The sequence below is a fragment of the Neodiprion pinetum genome, chromosome 3 (assembly GCF_021155775.2).
Source record: "Neodiprion pinetum isolate iyNeoPine1 chromosome 3, iyNeoPine1.2, whole genome shotgun sequence".
In the NCBI taxonomy this organism is placed as follows: domain Eukaryota; kingdom Metazoa; phylum Arthropoda; class Insecta; order Hymenoptera; family Diprionidae; genus Neodiprion; species Neodiprion pinetum.
Genome location: NC_060234.1, coordinates 36,549,853 through 36,571,099, shown reverse-complemented (window position 1 = coordinate 36,571,099; position 21,247 = coordinate 36,549,853). Strand labels below are relative to the sequence as shown.

The window sequence follows — 21,247 nt, the reverse complement described above, 5'->3', positions numbered from 1 at the left end:
AAATAAGAAAAACCGTTTCCGCTCTCCGTTACCGTCGTATCTCGTTCGCCGGAAACATGTTTGCCATACCCTTCGACTTACGTTGGACTCTTGAACACGCTTCGTTTCTTTCTCTATATCCACAAGCTTGTATTCGCAGCGACGAAGTATCGGTGATAGGTACGCCTTACACGCGATTCGGTATTCGAAAACTCGTATCGATGCAGAAATATGCCCCGATACCACACAACCTGCGACTCGTTCGGCTCTCGGGAGGCTTCGCAGGTTTTTACAACCGACCCGAAATGGCAAGTAGGTGGGTATTACGTATATACCGATTGGCGATCGGCGAACACTCGTTCCCCGGATGCCCGAGGTGGAGGCGAAATGGCAGGATGATGGCAATAACACTCGATCAAAGTCACTAACAATCGAGTTATAAATTAAAGGTAGTCTGCTTTTTCTGTACCGCACTGCCGGCCCTCCCCTGCCACTCGCTGTTTCTGCACTTTTCCTCTGTGCATACAACATTACACTGACTCGCCGCTCATCCATCGCCTGCACGTATTCACACGCACACCGACTTACCGCCGTTTTTACAACCCTGGTGCTCGAACAGTTTCGAATACCGCGAATCACGCGGATCTATATATCCAGGTCCGTGCCGAGTGCTTTCGAAGGGTCAATATCGCGCTACGCTCGTCCCGAGGGTCTGAATTTTCGATCATCGAGCAATTTCACACAAGTAGGTTGGATTGTTTCGGATCTTCTATTTCCAGTAATGCTGGCGGACTCGACGGTGCTCCGGAAAGTGACGATTTCAAATTTCCACGTAATTCAGTGAAAAATCGCTGTCAATTTTTACCAGAAAAACTACACCCGCCCGCACAGTTGTCATTTTCATCCTCTTATTTCGCCCGGCAAAATCTGACGTCGCGTCGCCGGATCCACTTAGTCGAACCGGGTGGCCTCAGTCTGTGAACTGAGGGTAACTGTTATACCCGAAGGTTGATGGAAGAAGATTCAGCGAATCGGAACGAGAAAGATAGCCATGGGTTCTCCTTCCTCGTACTGGCTTTTACGAGCTTGTTTGTTTCGAAGCTCAAAACAGTCAACATTCGTTGATTTACTAATACAAAGCCGTCACTCTGGGCTGATGATAAATTCACAGAGCTATCCGCGAAACTTTGTCAATATACATATTATGTATGTAGGTATACCTGTACATGCGTGAGATTGGGGGCCACAAGTCTGACTAATAATTGAGCGCTACTACTTCGCCCTTTGAGTCTGGCTTTCTCGACGGTGAAATAAATCTCCGAAAAATTGGAAATATCCATTCAGGCTTTCTTTGTACATCACAATATTTCGTACATGAATTCACAGAGTTCGAGTCACCGATCAGTCAGTCCGGAGACGACGTGGAATTAGGAACAGCTTGCGGGGAGAGGAGGCAAAATCAGGGATGGTAGCAAGTGGCGACTCTCGCTTTTTGGCATGTTCGTTAGCTCAGCATGGAAAAGATCGCGTGGTGAAACAGCTTGCGAACAAGTTGGCTAGAGGTGGAGGATAATGATTTTTCGTCACTTTACCGATTGCGAGAGAAACTGCCTGCTACCAAACCGGCGAAATAATTAATAGCGAGTCCATCACATGTTTTATATTCCAGAAAACAAGGACTCATCGATGTCAGATTCGATCAGTATGTAACGTTTATTCTTTATGTCAGTACTACAACAGAGTGATGGCATCAATGTTAATTGTTATTATGTACATTCACTGGCGGACTGAATAGACTGGCGACAGGATCGGTACACAGGATAATGCGACATATATAATTATACAGGTCGTCGGAAGTATGGGGTGTCAGCGTGACGTGATCAGGATGAATGAAATTATTGTTACATTAGATTGGGGTTTCGGTTTCGTGTTAATTTTTTTTTTTTTTTTTAATTTCCGTTCGGTAATTTTAAACGAACCGTTAAAGTTGCGTCGTTAAATCGGGGTCGGTATATCGTTTAAAACTATTGCCTTACCTATTGCTATGCGTGTATACAATTATAATGACTCGTCGCTCAAAAATCAGTGGTGAGAATTACACAGTAGGTATGTGAAGTAATGTTATTTTAATTTTAGGTAAATAGAGTAGTTAGTATAGTAGTGTTGTAGCTGTAATAGTAATTAGTTAATAGTAGTAAAATAGTACGGGGGTGTCTGCAGCTTGCACAATATATCCAGTGATGCACTCATACCCTTAGTAAGTACGTATTGTAAGTATATAAGAATGCAGGTATGTATATTTCGTGTACAGTGGTCCATATTTTTAATTTTTTTTTTTAATCTTTTTGTATATTTTTATATTTATTCTCTCCTTTTATTTTCACTAGTTCTTTTTCCTTTCATTCGTTAATTTCTTCGGTTCTTCTTCATCGTTTCATAAAATTCAACGGATAAGTGGGGCGAGTTGAATTTTTCGTCGAGAGTTACGACAAGAGCTTGGAGACGATATAAACCGCTGCAGACTATCGAGACTGAATTCGGAAATTATTGCGGGTTATTCAATCAAACGGATTCGGATTGATAGACGTATGATTAGACCGCGTAATCATACTCTATCGGCGATCATACTGTATGATAATAATTGTACAGGTATATTGTCCCATATTGGCTTTGTACAAAAGCGCGCGATGAACCCGGGATAATTGTGAAAATTGAAAACTATTCACGTGCGCATAAATATTCTCTCTTATTTCTTCACTTTGAACGAAAAATTAATTACATTCGAATAGAATCTGCAGCGCTCCTCAGTTCTTATTATCAAATTTGTTTTCTTTCTCATATCTAATTATACATGAGGCAGTTTTTCTCGCGGAGGACAGTGGCGAATATTTCTTTTCACTATTCGTATATTTATAGAAGAAGGGTCAACACATATTATCACCCGTAACAAAGACAACAGATAGGTAGATAGTTGAGTAGATATTATAGAGTTTTGCAAACATCGGTACAGCTAGCTTCAAAATATACTCGTACAATATACTTCTTGCCTAGGATTATTATTTGCGAAATTTCGAAGAGAAAGAAAGGAAGTCACCAACTTTTGCGCCGTCATTTTATTTCTTTGTCTTTTTGGTTAAATTTGATTTCGTTGTCGTTTTCTTGGTTTTTTTTTTTTCCAATCTTATTTAAATATAATTTGCTTTGTTATTTATTATTACTTAAATATTATTATTTATAACTTTACTCGAGTACTTTGCTGCCAGCTGTACTCATCTCGGCTTCAAATTAAATATAAATTACAGTATTTATGGATAACGGCAGTTATACCAAACTATTGATATTTCATTCGACTACGCAAGTTATACAATTAATAATATAATATTATAGACTTTATGAAAAATTACAATATTGTATATTACACACAAGAAATCCCATTTTTCTTTGTTCCTTTGTTCTCAAACGATCACACATACTAAATTAAGCAAAGGTATTACAGTAATAATAATTTACAGATATTCACAAGGGAGAAAGTTGAAGAGAGACTGACAACAAACAGAACGAGAGTGAAGGAAACGGGAGGCGGTGGCAAAAAGGAAAAAAAAAAAAACGAAAACCTTCCGTGTTTATAACTGAGTGAGTGTATGCGTGAGTGTGTGTGTATACCTTTTTTCAATTTTCTTTTTCTTTCGTGACTTATTCACTTTGTAAAAACTCGTAGAAGCGTTCGAGTGCGCATCATCGGAGTAAAGATATTATAAAATTCGCGTTATACAACGTACGTGACCTCACAATATTTTTTCATTTAAAAATCTCGCCGCAGTTTGTCTTATTGTTAATGACAAATTTTATCATCATCACGATCATCATTGCCATCGCCATCGTCGTCGTTACCATCATCAGCACCATTCAGCATCATCGACTGTTTATCCTTATTCACGTGATTATATTTATCCCTATTACTCATTATTATTCAATGTTTTGTGTATCGTTTATCATTATTACAATTAATCTTCATTTATTCATTATCAATCGATAATAATATTATCATTGTTATCCACGATAAATATTACTCATTACAACGTTGCAGATTTACTGTATATATAATATAATTATACATATGCATATACATATATATATATATGTATATATTATAAGTGTATATACCGGTGTGAAGTGAAGTGTGTACGCAAACGAATCGAGGAACAGGATCAATACGGGGACGTGATGTTGCCTCGCGGTTAAAAATGCTTTTTTCCCCTCCTCTATTTCCTTCTCGTGGCTATTAGAATTATCATGATTATTCGTTGAAGTGGATTGAAATTTATTGAAAATGAAAGAAAAAGGAAGTATTCGACACGTTATACACGTGAAATCGAAACGGTCGTGATGAAAACTAAACAGTATTACACCAGTAAATCAGACTTTGGTTCAAACCGATATTCAGAATTCCGCATTACCATTGATTCGTTGCTGTTATAGGTATCATAAACACGACTCGCTCACTTCGTGCGTATTTGCTAACGCTTCTATGCTTCGTTCGCTTCGTTAATCCGCGCATATTATACACGCCGGCGTTTGATATTTCGCACAGAATCAACGCAATTAGAATCAAGTACCGGAGTAGCCGTACACTTATAAATAATTGATCTCCGTGTGTAAAATTTTTTTCAATACCGCTTCGTTGCCAACATATACCCTGTGTTGCGATAATGCACGCGTTACGCGACGAATCGTACGAATAAACGATGACTCGGTATGTGCTTAGGTAAACATGCATAAATACGTATTGGTGTAAGGACACGTAGACGATTTAGACATCACATAAAAGGGAATATCGAGGGTGTAATTTATATCTATGTTATAAGGGGCGGGGGTTGGGTCACAGAGGCTGGGTCTGGGGTATATATTTTGTCCCCGAATATTCCTTCCTTAGTTTTCACCTTAATTATTAATTACACCGCTTATTAAACCGTATATAAGTAGAGTATAATCTATTATCGGTACAACGACGATTTATCACTTTAGTTATTAATACCTACGGAATCTTTTATACATGCATATCGTTAGGGGTAAATGTATGTTATATGTATAGTATAAACGGACAAGTATCAGTAGTTGCATCGGTATCAGCAGCATCGGTGGTCACGTAGAGCCGCAAGCAACGCGTGACGCGCGAGTCAGTGTATATAGTAGAAGCGGGGTCGGGTCGTCGTTTACAAATTTCATTGATTTACACACCTTTGGAATATCCTTACGGGAGGGGGGGGGGGGGGACCGATCGTGCAGGGTCACAGTCAATGAAACTGGCCGAGCAGCCAGCCGGCCGGCCGTCCGGCTATTAGGTATTCAGAATATTAATTAGAAAAATCTAAAAATTATTAGCCTTATCACAGTGGGTGATGAGACTGGTTGTGCCCTAGAGTCCATGTCTAGTCACAGTCAGTAAAGACTCGATATTATAAGGAATAGTAATTTTTTTTTTTTTTTTTTATTCTTCTCTCTTTTCTTTTATATCCATTACACGGTTGGAAAATTAGGACAAAAATATTGTAAATCCATATCTACGGTACAAAACATATTTATTCTTTTTTATCTTTCTCCTAAGATCTCTCTCACCTTCGCTACGTACCTTAATTAATTTCCTCGCCATTTTCAATCTTTTCCTTCGTTTAATACATCAAGTATGCCTTTTATTCACTCGCAATTTCTACACGCTACGATCTATATCGTTACTCCGGGGACAGGATTCGGTTATATATGGTATATATATGCGTTATATATATGTACATTTTTAAATTGGATGCATGCTGTGCAAAAATTCGCGAATAAAAATGAAAACGAAAGTACACTAGGCAAGAAGGAAAATTAAAAGGGAAAAGATAAATATTTCACCCGGTATAGCGGTGTATTTTCACAAATTGAGAATTTCATCACGTTTACTACAGCTTATAGACACAGATGTATTTACATATAGGTACATGATCGTAATACTATAGGATTAACTCGCGGTTACCGAAGGGCGGGGTCAACCCTTGAGGAAATTATTCAGCCAAGTTTAAATGCATTTAATGGTATGTAATTTCAAGTACGTCCCTGCAAAGTACTAAATCTCTGGCGAACGGGCAACTCTGTTGAATTATTTATTTAACCAGCGCTCGTATTAGGAAGCGGAATACGTAAAAACCGCAACGGAAGAATGCTGAGGCTAATAGTGGCGAAAAAAAAAAAAAAAAAAAAAAAAACGCATACTTTTCACCGCGTACGTAAAATCGTCACTTACGATGAAATCGATTACTCTATCTGAAAAAAAAAATTTCTCTGTTGTCTGGTTGGCCTGGACAATTATATCTTACTGATTTGTTATAAATTCTTCATCTATCTCTTGTGAGGGTGAATTTTCTCACTTTCCGATCAATCCGGCATGAGACTTTGTTTGTAGAATGAATCCATGCACAGAAATAAGTTTTCTAAACTGCGTTGTTACGCTGTTCTTCAAGTTGTTGCTTCGAATATTTGGAGTAAATCAAATGTTGTCGAATCAGGTTCGACTAATTCGTGTTGTAAGATCATTAACCGGCAAAAAATTTACTTTAACAAACCTCGTATTTGAAAAGAAGTTTCAGCAGTTTCTGTGCATTTATTCATTGTACATATTAATATAATATGCAAAATCATATCCAAATACAAACGCTGCTTCTCTTTCTCGATATTTAGATCTGACGCGAACAAAAATAAAATATTACAAATATGCGTGGAATTAATTTTAGTCAAGTGAGCTTTGATTCAGTTGCATTCATTGCTAAATTTATAGTTCCAGAAAACATGACAGTGCATAAGAATTAGATAAAGTGTCTTATTGCAAGATTTTTTTCAAATTATTTCTGATTATGGAAATAATGTTTAAAACGAAGACTGACACTGATTGCGTCTGTTCGGTTACAATCAGTGCTTTGTCTGTGTTTAAAGCGTGTTTTAAAAAATTATTGAACAATTCGCAATGATCGTGTAAAGATGTACGACAATATTACTGCGAAAATTACAGCAGACATCAAAGTTCGGATTTTAATTGATACAAGACTTCTTTTTTCTCGGAATAAGAGATTCTATACGAAAGCACGTTAATATTGTAAAAGAATATCCGTGAGAAAATAATACTCTGATTTAAAAATTTTTCACTTTAAGAATAAGATAGAAATGTACCATGTTTGGGAGCGAACTCTTTCAGGATCGAATCTCACCGTTAGAGGCAAATAAACGATTCAAACGACACGGGCATCGTATCTCCTTCCTGTTTCACGATAGTTATTACATCCTCTCATTGAAGCAAGTGCCAATAAACGTTCAGCCCCGTTATCGCAGGTTGTTGCGAAGTTCTTGAAAGCAACCGCGAGAATTTATCTTACAAATTGAAAAACGTTCTGTGCAGATTCATTGGAGATGAGCAATCTTCCATCAACTTTCGATCTTGATGTTTGAAGCGATCGAGGTGCGCGTCACGCGATAACGCAGAAAAATAAAAATAAATAAAAAAATAAGTATACCTAACTATACAAGGATCGATCGCGCGAACACCATGTAACCTTAAGCTTTACTCATAGGTACGTACCTACAACCCTAGTCCTACCGGTACGTATAATATAATATCGACATCAAAAGCGTAGTTGAAGTGTTTCGTTCTGTTGCGATTGATTAAACGGAATCTCGTCTGACGACGAAGCACTATTACTATTATCATCGCTACAATTACTATTATCAGTATTATTGTTATTGTTGTTAATAATATTATCATTACAACGAGGTTATCTATCTATAATAATTATTATCATTATTATCGTCGTTATCATACATATTGTATAATAAAATATATATGCAAATGTACGCACTCATGTGCCCCGCACGCTGCTGACGTTTATAATGTGAGAATGACTCGCGGGCTTGAATACTCATGAGCGGACATGAAACTTTATACGTTCGAAAATTTCGTTTACAATTAATTTCCAATACAATTAATTTTTTATGATTCGCCCGTTTGTTACGTGTATTACCAGTACGCATGTAATATAAAGGTGCATACATATAGACGACGAATTTATAATACAGACGAGAAGAAGAACAACGACAACGACAACGACAACGACGACGACGACGACGACGACGAGTGTATAGCGCTATGTTATTACCTCTTACTGTTAACACTCTTACGATAGTTTATTAACCTTTTAATTGGCGTTACGTGCACAAGCCTGGCCATCGAAAATATTTTTACGGACTGCGAGTGTACAGCGGACAGTATCTTTCTGTTTTCTTCTTCGTGGTAAATGGTAACAGATTCGCAGTTGTCGAGTAAGATGTTTCCCCTCTCTCCATCCTTTTATCGCTCCCTCCTCCTCGTTCCCTCTTTCTCTTTTTTGACCTTTCATTCCGGCGAAGGAAGCATAGAAGATCGTTTTCAATACATTCGATTACAATAATTTCGACTTGTCTCTTCGCAATTCTTTAATCATGCAAATAAAGAAACAAAGGATGAAAAATCCTGCTCGATTGAGCATAAGGCAAGTAAATATTCACGGTTTAATTTTAATGTCGAATAATGTGTAACGGGTGATAGAATAATTATAAATAACGCGCGTCGATTCGGAAGGAAAAGAAAAAAAAAATAAATAAATAAAAAAGCAAACAAAAAGACATTGTTTAGCAAAAAATATACCAAGCGAATTTTTCAGATTTTTCCTCGTGCGATTTGAGGCCCGAAAATAAAACTGTCCGGCTTTCGAATAGGCGATATACCGACTGAGCTGATTCAAGTGTGTCTCTTACGTTCCTCGTTATCTGCAGTATAAATGCGAAAGATTGCCATTAATATGCTGAGAGGATAAAACGTAAAAATAAAAAATAGAATCGTACATTTCAAAGTTCGAAATAACTAAGAATTTTTTGCTTGCGCAGGGCAGCAATCTTTGTCGACGCGTTTGCCAAGGGGACGAAGTCTTTTTACAGAATTTAATATCAAGCATAATGATATATTCTATCACGTGTTCATTTAGTTTTCAGCGAAAAAAAAAAAAAAACAGTGCAGGAGTGATTTTTTTTTTTTGTACCTATTATGGTTGAAAGAAAGAAAAAGAAATACGCATGTATTTTTAAAACGAACAATCACGTAGATAAGTATTACAATTTCGGTATTATGCGAATAATAATATATCAACGACCATTTCACTTTCATCGCAATATTCTTTTGGTTTAGTTGCATCTGCAATACACATATTAAGATATCTATCAGCTTGTTCGTTTGTTTGTTTCATTTTGTTGTATTTTATGTTTCTGTACCGATGTGCTAATGCGATAGATTTTCTTTTTTTTTTTTTTTCTTTTTTTGCTAATGCTTCTCTCAGTTTCTTTTCTCTGTTTTCGAGTTATATAATATAGGATTTAAGATTTTCATACATAATACTTTCTACGACGCATGCTTCATTATGCATTATGGAAACCGACGATGGTAGTTATTAAAATTTTCTTACATATGTTTAGCGTTTCATTCTTTATTAAATTGTGTCGCCGTATTTTGTAAGCGCAGATACGCGCACGCGTGTGTAAATATATATATATATATATATATATATATATACATATATATATAAATGTATGCACCGTATAATATATAATATGATACATACATGTATATAGATATACGTACATACATAGCAATCGTACGATTAATATGTTTCATGTATTCCAATTACATATAATAATTCAATTTGTTCTTGTCCATGTATTACATATATATATATATATATATATGTGTGTGGTTGTGGGTATGTATGTATGTATGTATGTAGTTTTATATACGCATGTGTGCCTGCGAGTGTGTATATTTATATGTATATATATATATATATATTGTACATATATATATATCTATATCTATATATATATATACACATATACATATATTTATAATATTTATTCTTTATAGTTCATTACTTAATGACATATACGCTATTCACTTAACTCATATTACTCATATATATAATATATATGTCGCTATTCATTATCGTTAATATTATTGTTATTATTTATTATTTATTATTATTATTGAATTTAAAAAATGTTTGCCGTACGAATCGACGACCCACATCAATTCACGTCGACTGACTAACACATCTCGCCATACGTGCATTTCCGCTTCCGCCATTTTATATAATACGCTACTTTCGTTCCCAGGTAAAAAATTACAAAAAAGAAAAGTCTATCTTTTCCCCCACATTCAACAGTATTCCCAGTTTCGTTTTCTTCCCCAACGTTTCGGTGCTTTGAGAAATATATCATACATATCAAACGTATATAATATGTTTCTTCATTTTTCGTGTGTTTGTATTTTCGCAGTATTTCTTTTTCCCCATCTTCTCTTCATCCTCTTCGTCCGTTCCATCGTGCCTCTTGAGATTTAGCAGATTCAGTAATTCAGTAATTCAGTAATTCTCTCATTCTCCCACTCGTTCCACGTCTCTTCGCGCGACTTCGCTTCCTTCTCTCCTTCTATCCTCTTCCTCCTCCGCGGCTTTGTCGCCCGTTTCCTTCACCTTCTCCTTCTTATTCTTATTCTCCTCCTCTTCCTCCTCGACCTTATCGTATCATCCCCTCCGGTTTATCCCGCATCGCAACGACGTTCACCCTCGTTCTCGCGGCATTCTTCGCTGTGCGGCAGACGGAGTTTGCGAGGACGTGATCGGCGTGAGCTCGGAAGATAGAGGCTCCCGTTCAGCAAAAGAGCTAGAACACCGACTGCCACTGGCATGTGGCGTTAGATTAAGCGAGGGAGTCCTGAAACCGTGAAACCTTGAAAACCTTCAGAGCGACAGGATCAAGGCTCAGGGATCGCGGAAAATCTGACGGCCATCGGGGCACGTGGACAAAGGCGACCGATTGGTGCCCCGTTGCGCATCCCCAGCCAAGTTTCATCAGCACGGTACCGACGTCTCGTTTTTAGTTTCATCGGCGGATGTCTCCTCGTTCATCGCCTTCGCCTTCGACTGTAACACAAAAATACCATCGATTTATTATCAGTCCGATGGCCGCACTGCCGACGAGATTCGACACTGTAACGTAATATATATTTTATATATACATATATATATGTGTATATATATATATATGTAATAAATAATAATACGACGACCCATCGGGTTTCCCGATTGTTTGCTCAATCCCCTTCAACCTTATATCCCCTCCAATTGCGCACGTATCTCGTGTTACGCACCTATCGATTATGCATAAATGCGCGTGCGGGTTTTCGTTTGCCACGAGTAAACTAAACATCCGTCAACGTATGTAAACGTAACGCGATAACTGCGTTGTGAGTCTGTCGCGAACAAGGGTGGTTTTTAAAAACGTTGGTGAATTTTCTCCTGCGGGAGGCAGTGAAAAGAACCTGCAGGGATAAGGAAGGAAGGAAGGAAGGAAGGAAGGAAGAAAGGAAGGAAGGAAGGAAGGTGTCGTGACCAAGGGAACGGCTCGCGATGCTAAGGGACGAAGAGTTTGCACTTGGAAGGGATGCAAAGGACGAGGGCGGGTGAAAGGGAAAAAATATGCAAGACGAGCCAATGCTGCTTGCTGCTTGCTGCTGCTGTTGAAAGCCATTGGGGTACAAAGCCGCAGGAAACACGATCCTGCTAAAAGCCCAGCGCGTCGTTCAACCCCACGTGCTTTACTCAGCCCCGTTAGCATATTGCAGCTCAACATTATATAGAGTTGAATATATATATGTATGTATGTATGTATATACATAGAGAGCCCTACCTGTATAGGATTAAGAATTGTATGCAATCGTCTACAAACAAGTAACTATATCGTATGCTCGTATATGTATACGTATGTGTAAAGTATACAACATGGATAACTGTCCAGACTTGTTCGAGAATAAACAAACTCATGCAGTTTTCTTCTCGTATTATACGTAGACTATAGAGAGACTGAGGCTTTTCGATGAAGGTCACGTTTCCAGAGATGTGAGACAAGATTTTTTAAATATTTCTATTCTATTTTTAGAATGCGAGAGACGGAGAAAAGGAATTTAAGTCTGGTATTTCAGGTAAAAAGAAAAGAAGAAAAAGACAATCTTTGTCCGTAATTTCCCGGGAAACAATTAGATCTGCAAACACGGCGGAAGTCGGGATATCTAAGAACGATGAAGGTAGAAGAGACGGCGAGCTAGCCGGAGATGAAGAAAATTGCACTTGTATGACATATTATAGAGAGGAAGGTATATATAATAAAGGTGGTCGTAGAAGTGGATGGCCGCAGCAATTTAGTAATAATACGAATAATTAATTTAGACGCCCTAGGATACTTAGCGGGAGTTGGTAGAGAAATTTCCCTCTGTACAGGCGCATAGTTAGGTGGAACTGAGCGAATATGTATTGCCTTAGACGACTTTGGTGCACCAGGAAGCGCCGCCTGCTTGCCGCCTTCGGGCAGTCGGCAACTTGGTTGGCCAACAATAATAGGAGAACTTGAAATTAATGTAATTGCGAGTTAATTGGATTTGTTCTTTAAACAAACCATTCTGACGCGGCTACGTCACAGCGGGTTTATAATCGCGTTTATACCCTCACAACTAGTTTTATGCACATTGCGCACGTATTTCGTTATGAAAGGAATCGCGGCGGAAGAAATACCCGCAGCGCTATACTACCCGCATACATACGTAATATTATACCTGCACGTGCATTACACATACACGTGACCGCCTTTGTAAAATCCATTGTTTCTATCAAGACTCCGTTCTTTCCTTTTATTAATTCACCCAATAGACTCGCGCACAGCGACCATTCAGCTCCGCGTGTATTATAAGGTTAATTTCGATTGTCTTTATTCCCGCATTTCATTCAACTTTAGTTCTTGAATTGATTAAAACACCGCGCCTCTATCGGTCGTCAACGAGCCAGACCGATAATTGGTGATAGAGTCTTATGACTCGAGTATCCCCCTCCACCACCACCCCCGTTCATTAGCGTTTAATTAATACACCATTCCGGGAATCCCGTCGAGGGTAAAACGGCGGCAGCCACCCTTCGCTTCTTTCCTTGTTCGTGTTTGCGGCGCGGGGATGTTTTTCGTCTTCTTGCATCGCGACTTCGCCGAGCCTTCGTTGTCACAAGCAAGGGTGGGAAAAAAAAGTTGGAGTTGAAAAAAATTTTTACGACTTCTTTAATTTCAGAAGAGAGAAACTGAAAAAGTCCAGACGATTTTTTGTACGACCTTTCATCGAATAATACGCGAGGCCGACGTCAACTACGCGTCTCACGATGACTTACCAATGACCGATTATACGCTTATAGATTATATTTTCTCCAATCTCTGAACGCGTATACTCCGTGAGAAAAATATTTTCCATCAACACCCGTGCTTCCATGCCGCGATGGAATTCGTACGGAAATTATCAGCCCGATAACGCGAAGCGATAGCCCGTGAATTAATAACCAACAATAATCAGCGTATCACTGGCAACGCGTGCGGTGCAGTGATCAATAATCACCCCGCAAGCTCAAACGTGTATCCAGGTTACCTCTGCATGCAGACGTTACTATTATTTTTCTGCATGCACACGATTCTTCGGTGTTACGCAAGAGTTTCCATAACGCCAGAGAGCTTTTTTTCGTCCGAGTAGCCGAGCTTTCGTTTCGATTGACACAAATCCATCCAGTCAAATTTCGAATACGTTTTTTTATTTTTTTTTTTCAAACTAGCCGATTGCAATATTTTTGATTCGTCATTCCGAAGGAAGTGAAAAATGGTGAAAATCAATTAGTTACGGCGGATGAATAGGGCGCGTTCACTCCCTCTATAAAACGGATAAAACCATTCATGTGTATGTAACATATACACAAAGCTTACGCGGAATCGAACAGAGCTTGCACGTGCCGTTCGAATTGACGTTGATCCGTATGTACTTCATTTGACGTACTGACGTTTGATGTATAATTGATAATCGCACCGGTCAGGCAAAGCCAGTCGTAACAAATGACGATCATTAGCCTTTGACGTGCTGCATGCCACGGAAATAATACCACAGTTAGTCAATCGCCACTGACACGCGATATACGAGTAAATACATACATATACATACATCGCACGAAGTATAATTCGCTCGTGTGTAAAAATTTCGAAATTGAACGTTAAAAATCTTTTCCGACTTCCAGACTTTATCTTCGTAACTTTTTTCAGTATCAGAGTTTCGCACGCATCTTGCGTGGGATCGATCGATCGAATTCCACTCGTGCCTCAGTCACACGGCAATTTATACGTAATGACAAATGAAATTGGCAGCATGCCTGCTCTTACCTGGATGAAAATTTACCTTGTTAAAAGAAGGGGGAAACGGAGAAAAAAAAAAATACGTCGAACGTCATCCTGTGAAAGCACAGCATCGTTTCGGCTGGTCCAGTTGGATATACACGTATGTATATATATATATACATACACACGTATATGGACTATGCATGATGCAGCTCGCTTGCAAGCCCAAGCTATTCAACCTTTTGGGATGCTCGTTAGCGAGCGTGAAAAAAGTCGAGAGGACGATGAAAGGTGGAAAGCGTCTGCGACTGTACGCACGGAGTATGTCAATTGAAAACGATTCAACCGAAGCTGAATCGGGGGTTAAAATTCGGCGATTTGATCCGCGCTACAGACCTTGGGGAATTCAAAAGCTTCGGTCATTTTATGAATGTAGTAATTATTCGCGCAATGTGTACGACCAGGAACGAAGTTTCTTGAACTCCCGGTGTATAGAGGGTGTCGTTTTAAGATAAGAGAATTTCTAAAGTACCTGCAGTGGAGGAACAATTTCTGGTCCGCGCGGTTCTTCTCTGCAACATGCATGCATTAGAACGTACATGGTAAAACTTTTTCTCCAGCATGACGAAGTTTTATGAAGCGCAACGCGATGAGGAAAGGCACATAACGTTGGGTTGCAGGAAAGAAGGGAGAGGATGAAGGACGGAAGGACCGCAGCGGCCTAATTAAGTCGGCAAACACGGCCGGGGTCGAGCATTTCGTCAAGAGAGTCGACCCCTGCAACGGTGCGGGGGCAAAGGAAATGGCGAAAGATTTAATCACCTTTCGAAAATTTAACTTCACTCCACGCACAAAAGACCGGGACGTGTTACCGACATTGCCGGAGCTAGACCGCGGTACGATTTTGCCAAAGGACACCAGACGCAAATTGCTTGATAAGCAAACCATGGATACGACTGAAAGCCTGAGCCCTGTGTCTCGAACATAAGATGACGTCTAGCTTAAACCGTGGGTCTAACCACTTACGCACCAAGTTACAAACGATTTCGAACAGTTTCAAACGATGTCTAAATAATTTCAACTGGTTTCAAACGATTTAAAATGGTTTCAGATCGATTTAAAAAAGTTTCAAAATGAATATAAAGTAATTTCAAACGGTTTCAAATTAATTCAAAGTGCTTTCGACCTATTCCAAAACGTACGAGACCGTTTCTTTTTTTTTTATCGATTTCTAAATGATTTCAAACGAATTCGACGGCTTGAATTGCGGGGGAAGAAATTGATTGAAAAAGACGGCGAACGCGTATGGATAATGCGATCTGACACACAGGGTGAATGATATATTTATATTGCTGCAAAGCGACAGAGTCAGTCGCGACGATAACCGATTACCATGGGTGAGGTAGCCAGGCGTAACAATCCATACGCCATCCTCGAATTCCCCATTCTTACTTTGGGGCTAATACGCACCCTCCTGTTTTGGAGGCTGAGACGAGAACCCGAAGACCCGAGGCGCGTGTGTTTTCATCTTCGACACGCGTTGAAACTCGACGAACGTGAAAGCAGAAAAAGGTAGACGGCGGCACCAAGTATATAAGAAAAGAAGAAGCGGAAGGTTTCGGAGCGTTTCCAACAATTGCAGATCGTCGGTTAGGCACAGGAGTTTCGTTTTGTTTGCAATTTCGATACGTTATCGAGTGTACTGAGATATGAATATTACAACAAACTTCTTTCTTAGTGAAAAAATATGTATCTCTGGCTGTTGCTGAAAATATACCTATGTGCAAATGAACCTCGCGTTTAGAAAGGCCAGTCTTTTTTTACACCAAGAATACTTACTATATAAATCACATTTTCCGCATGAAAGTAAGTGGCAGAAATTTGAAGACAAAAATTAGCTTGAAAAAAAAAAATTGTTCAGTGTATTTCACGTAAGCAGTTTATAAACCTAAAAGTTTTAATTTTGGGGTACATTTGTATACCTCGAGTACATCTGACAAAGTATCAAAATTGCAGCTAAATCCAAATTTTTGTACCTGATCGCTTACGTACAATTGTTGGAGTTGCAGCCATTGTTCTTCGTGTACTCCGAGTAAAATGAAAGCTCGTGATGATCGCGACAAAAATTGTCATATTCCGAACAGCGTTGAATGGTGTCCACCAGAAAAAAAAAAACACATGGCGAACCGTTAGCACGCAGTTTCAGAAGCCGGTACAGATTGCATCGCGTATTCCGGGTAATTCTCATTTCTGTCGAGGACGACGTTTGTGAAAAGTCGGAACGGGCGTCCTTTGATTAGTCAAGCAGACGGCCAATCGGTAAAATCCACACGCCGCACAATCAGCGAGTTTTCGGTACGCTTACTTTTAGCGCGAAAAGCAATTCGAGAAGCGAGTAGAGTCAGTGTCTGTGCGTGTGTGTTTGCGAGTGTATGTGCGATGTGCGTAGGCTGTGTGCAGGGCATACAGATATACCGAAATCCTGCGGGATGCAAAGGCGATGATATTCCCCGGCGAATAGGAAGGGGATAGGTACGAAGTACGAGGTGTGTTCAAAAAGTAAGGTGACTTTTCTAATTTCGCGGGCTATGTCCGTTCGATCTTCGATTTTTTTTTATGTTATGTTGGTACACTTGTCCCGAACATCTGTACACAGTTTCAAGTGTATAGCATGTTTAGTTTGTTTTTGACAGATACAAAGGTGAGACGTATTTTGGTGTGCTCGGCGATTTTTTGCTATCAAGAAAAATGGATCAAAGAATTTGCATCAAATTTTGTGTAAAAAATGGAATTAAGTGCTCCAAAACACTTGAAATGTTGACAGTGGCATACGGTGAGTCTACTCTTAGTAAAAAAAACGTTTATAAGTGGTACAAGCTCTTCCAAGATGGCCGAGAAGATGCCAATGACGAACCTCGCTCTGGACGCCCCAGCACGTCAACAACAGATGAAAACGTTGAAGCAGTGAAGAAAATTGTTTTCGAAAATCGTCGAATCACTATCAGAGAAGTTGCTGAGGATGTTGGCATATCGGTTGGCTCGTGCCATGAAATTTTTTCGGATGTTTTGGGTATGAGACGTGTGTCAGCGAAGTTTGTTCCGAAACTGCTTAATTTTGACCAGAAGAATCGTCGCATGAGCATCGCTCAGGAGCTGTTGAATGACGTCAATGATGATCCTGATTTACTCAAAAGGCTCATATTCACCGGATTTGGCCCCATGCGACTTTTTCCTGTTCCCAAAACTGAAGAGACCTATGAAAGGACGGAGATTTGCAACGATTGAGGAGATAAAGACTGCATCGCTGGAAGAGCTCAAAGCTATACCAGAAAGTGCTTATCAGAAGTGCTTTGAGGATTGGAAAAAGCGTTGGCACAAGTGTATTATATCTGAGGGGGATTACTTTGAAGGGGACAACATAAATATTGATGAATAAATAAATAGTTTTTCATAAAAATATAAAGTCACCTTACTTTTTGAACACACCTCGTACAATGGAATACGTGAAAGACGATTTGAGGATGCGAAAAAAAAAGAAGAAGACGAAGAAGGAGAAAAAGGAAAAGAAGGTACAGGAAAGTTGGACAACCAATGTACGTCGCCAGTTTCATTCTTGACTTTATATGAAAGCGCGACAAGGGCTTCTGGGGTTCCGGATTTTCCAGGAGAGATTCAGGGTCCCCGGGATCGGGGATCGGGGATCGGGGATGTCGCCCTGGCATCCTTGGGCGGAGAAACTTTACGGTCGTCCGCTCCACTAAAGTATTAATTCGATCAAAGTTGACGCCGAGGCGCCTGGCGGGGGCGTCGGCGTCGGTGGCTGTGGCGTCTTGGCAACTCCGGTTATACCCATCGGCCCGGGAGTAAATCGGATTATGGTAAAATATGCGTGGCATCCGAACCCGCACAATTAAGTAGGTACAGGAGGTGACGCCTATCTCATACCGTCGACGGTTCAGCCTGCGGTGCATAACGGATCACCGAGTCGTAACCCGGATACCTGCTCCAATGACGTCGCGACGTCTCTCTGCAACACGTGGTGCATATTCCACCCCGACGCAATATCACCCAGCCAGATATCACGCTTTGTTCAAATATACGCGGACCATTTCATACGTTGCATCGAATTTCCATCATTCATTCGAATTTTCACTCTTCGGATTTCGACGTGCTTTTCATACGTCTAAGAAAGTTTTTTAATCACAGATTAAAATTATTCAACATTTTCTATGTAAAAAGATAATCTCGCAACATTGGGATTGTTATATTCGTCAAATATCACCGTACGCCCGTTATTTGTACCGTGAGTTTTTCTAACAGCAATATGATCCGTGCGCCTGATTCAGGCAACCGGAGTTACAACTCGTGTTCAGGACGATTCACCGTATCCCGCCACAGCCGTTCCGAACGTCAAAGATTATCGGTCGAAATAACCCGAATATTAAGAATTCTGGCAAATGATGAAAAATCGAATTCGGACAATCAACTAAGGCGATAATAACGAGGTAAACCATGTTAGGACTGTCGTGAAATTCAATTTGACGTTCGGAACGGCCGTGGCGCGATACGGTGCTCAACCTGAACTTGAGACGTAACTCCGGTTGCCCGCTTCAGGCGGACGCATCGTTTCACCGTTAGAAAAACTCACGGTACACACACAGCTGCGATACTTGTGCAAGTTCATTCACCGAATGACATTGGCCTTATACCAGAGTGTATCAAGGCGCAGCGAAGCGAGCGATTCGCTATGAAGAAAAATCTCTCAGGGAGAGAAGACCGCGGTATACATACCTACAATACGTAACAGAGCATTATCCGCAAGGAAATTGAGAGTACAAAAACTTGACGATATAATACATGCAGAGAGGATGATCGGATCTGGGAAAAGAACTATAAGGGGGATGCGGGATGCTGTTGCACAACGGAGGAGAATGGGGAAAAGGATGAAGAGCCTGCGGTGGTGGGGTCCGGTAAAGATGCGGGAGGTAGAAAAGACGGGGGGAAAACGTTCTTCGGCTTCAAAGCCCCGGTGCAGGGTACAAGGATCGTTCGACAGGTGGATGCCAAAGTTCGAACACAGTCGGAGCTCCGAGTCACTCAAGTTGACAAGTTGGCCTAGAACCCGCAAGCGAATACGTTCAAGTCGGTAAGGTTAGTTGATATTATCTCTATCCAAGTCAGTCATCAAAACGGATGACATCCGAAGTGTTCAGGTTCACGTTGAGCTAACTCAATCAAACTGTCGGTCCTGTCGTATCTCGGGAGACGATATTAACAATGCACGGTTAAATTGTCAGTTTTCAAATTGATACGTGACCTTCAGAAAGTGAAATAGAGCACAACTGCAGATATCGAGAACCTAATTGCAATCGGAGATCAACGGGGGAGCTTAAAAATTGACACCTGACCAATCAGCGGACGAATAAAATTGACGATTCATGCGAGCTTCTTCGACTTAATACAGACCTGCCAAGATTGGATTCCCGTGGACCTTTAGAACCAAATTACTTATGAAACGAGCCAAACGAGGAAAAGCAAGAAAAATTTTCCTCTCAGCGTACGCGTATAGAATCGTAGGTTACAATGACGTGGAAATAAATTCAAAATGAACAAATTATTACAGAGCTCGTAGCTACAGCTTTGTCTTTCAAGCACGGGTAAAATATCCGGATACCTTTCAAGAAGCGATGAAATTCAAGCACAATATTACCGGGACTTTCGGAACACGCTATTATCGTATTAGGAATAACCGAATGCATGGAATCTCCGCAGAGCCGAATTCGCGGAGTTGTTTACGACTGTGGTACGGTAACGAACCTCGTCTGGCGTATGAATGAAAAGCTCGGGGGGTTAATCCGGCAGTGATTTTGGTAATTTTCGTGTAATTTTCATCCGGGCTCCTTTCGTTCGAATTTAATTGCCTGCAGCAGGTCGCTCACGCGTTGGGGGGATAATCGTAAGCCGGCTGATTTAAGGGGCTAGACTCGACAGAGCTTTCGCGTCTTGCCGGCGGCGTCGAGATGAGACGGACGCGTGCGTTGCACGGACTGACGTATTGATTTGCATAGGCGGTATTCGCCGATCCGAAAGCGACAAAATTTCTGGATGCACGGTCACGCGGTTCCGAGCTAATATTAGCACCCTGGGACGATCAATGGCCGGCGAATCCCGGCTTCTCTCCTCGTCCTTTCCCGAGAGGAAAAAAAGGCGACGAGACCGTAACGAGGTGTAATCACGTTCCGGCGAGGCGGCGACCGTTCGACCGTCAAACGGGCCTTTCTCTCGCCCTGCAGGGCGAAAAATCCCTCGGAAGGAAGAAGTAGGTGGGCATAAAATTCGCGCGTGGCTACCTCTACGCGCCGCGTTCTTATTGATTTTCACTCTCTTCGGTATTACAATTCCACCGCGGAACTACGGGGAGCTTTTTACCGCCATTCACGAATCCCCTGCACCGAACAGGCTTCGGGGGCGAGGCGAAGATAGAGGAGACTGATGTTAATTTTCTTCACGACGGAAGCGTTCCTTCGTGTCATTCCGTACAACATGTACGTACGTACGTCTCTATACGGGATAAATTCCGTCGCGGGAATTGCAACGAATAAAAGCATGTAAGTACTTAATCGATATTACGTAGAAAAGAAGACCGTTTCAACGATGACGCAAACTCTATATCTGATAACTATAATTCCGCTATGTTAAAGGATCATCTTGGTGTAACGGGTCTGACTTTCGCGGTTTGTTATTTTAATGGTTAAAATACGCTAATCGATCTGTTTTTTTTTCATGTCAAACCAAAGCACTTACGAAGAACAGAAAATAAACTTTTAAACGTTTACTTTTATTTTTTATATACATTTTTCAAACGGTTTTCTCGAAACGTGGTTTTTCAACAGGGTGGACACTCTCGAAGGAAGAGTTTCGAAGCTATCTGTCTCAAATTTAGACGCAACATTTTTCACCCCATTCTTTATCT

The 21,247-nt window shown here is 40.4% G+C and overlaps 1 protein-coding gene across 7 annotated transcripts in view; it reads right to left on the bottom strand.

Moving 5' to 3' along the window:
• Positions 1-1,845: 1,845 nt before the first annotated feature.
• Positions 1,846-21,247, bottom strand: part of LOC124215144 (Regulator of eph expression) — a 125,197-nt gene continuing 105,795 nt past the window's right edge. For all 7 annotated transcript variants that reach the window (XM_069134126.1, XM_046618175.2, XM_046618179.2 and 4 more), the window contains one exon: positions 1,846-11,009. In XM_069134126.1, the coding sequence (XP_068990227.1) occupies positions 10,938-11,009 (72 nt within the window). In that variant the 3' untranslated portion in view covers positions 1,846-10,937. The remainder of the gene's footprint in view (positions 11,010-21,247) is intronic.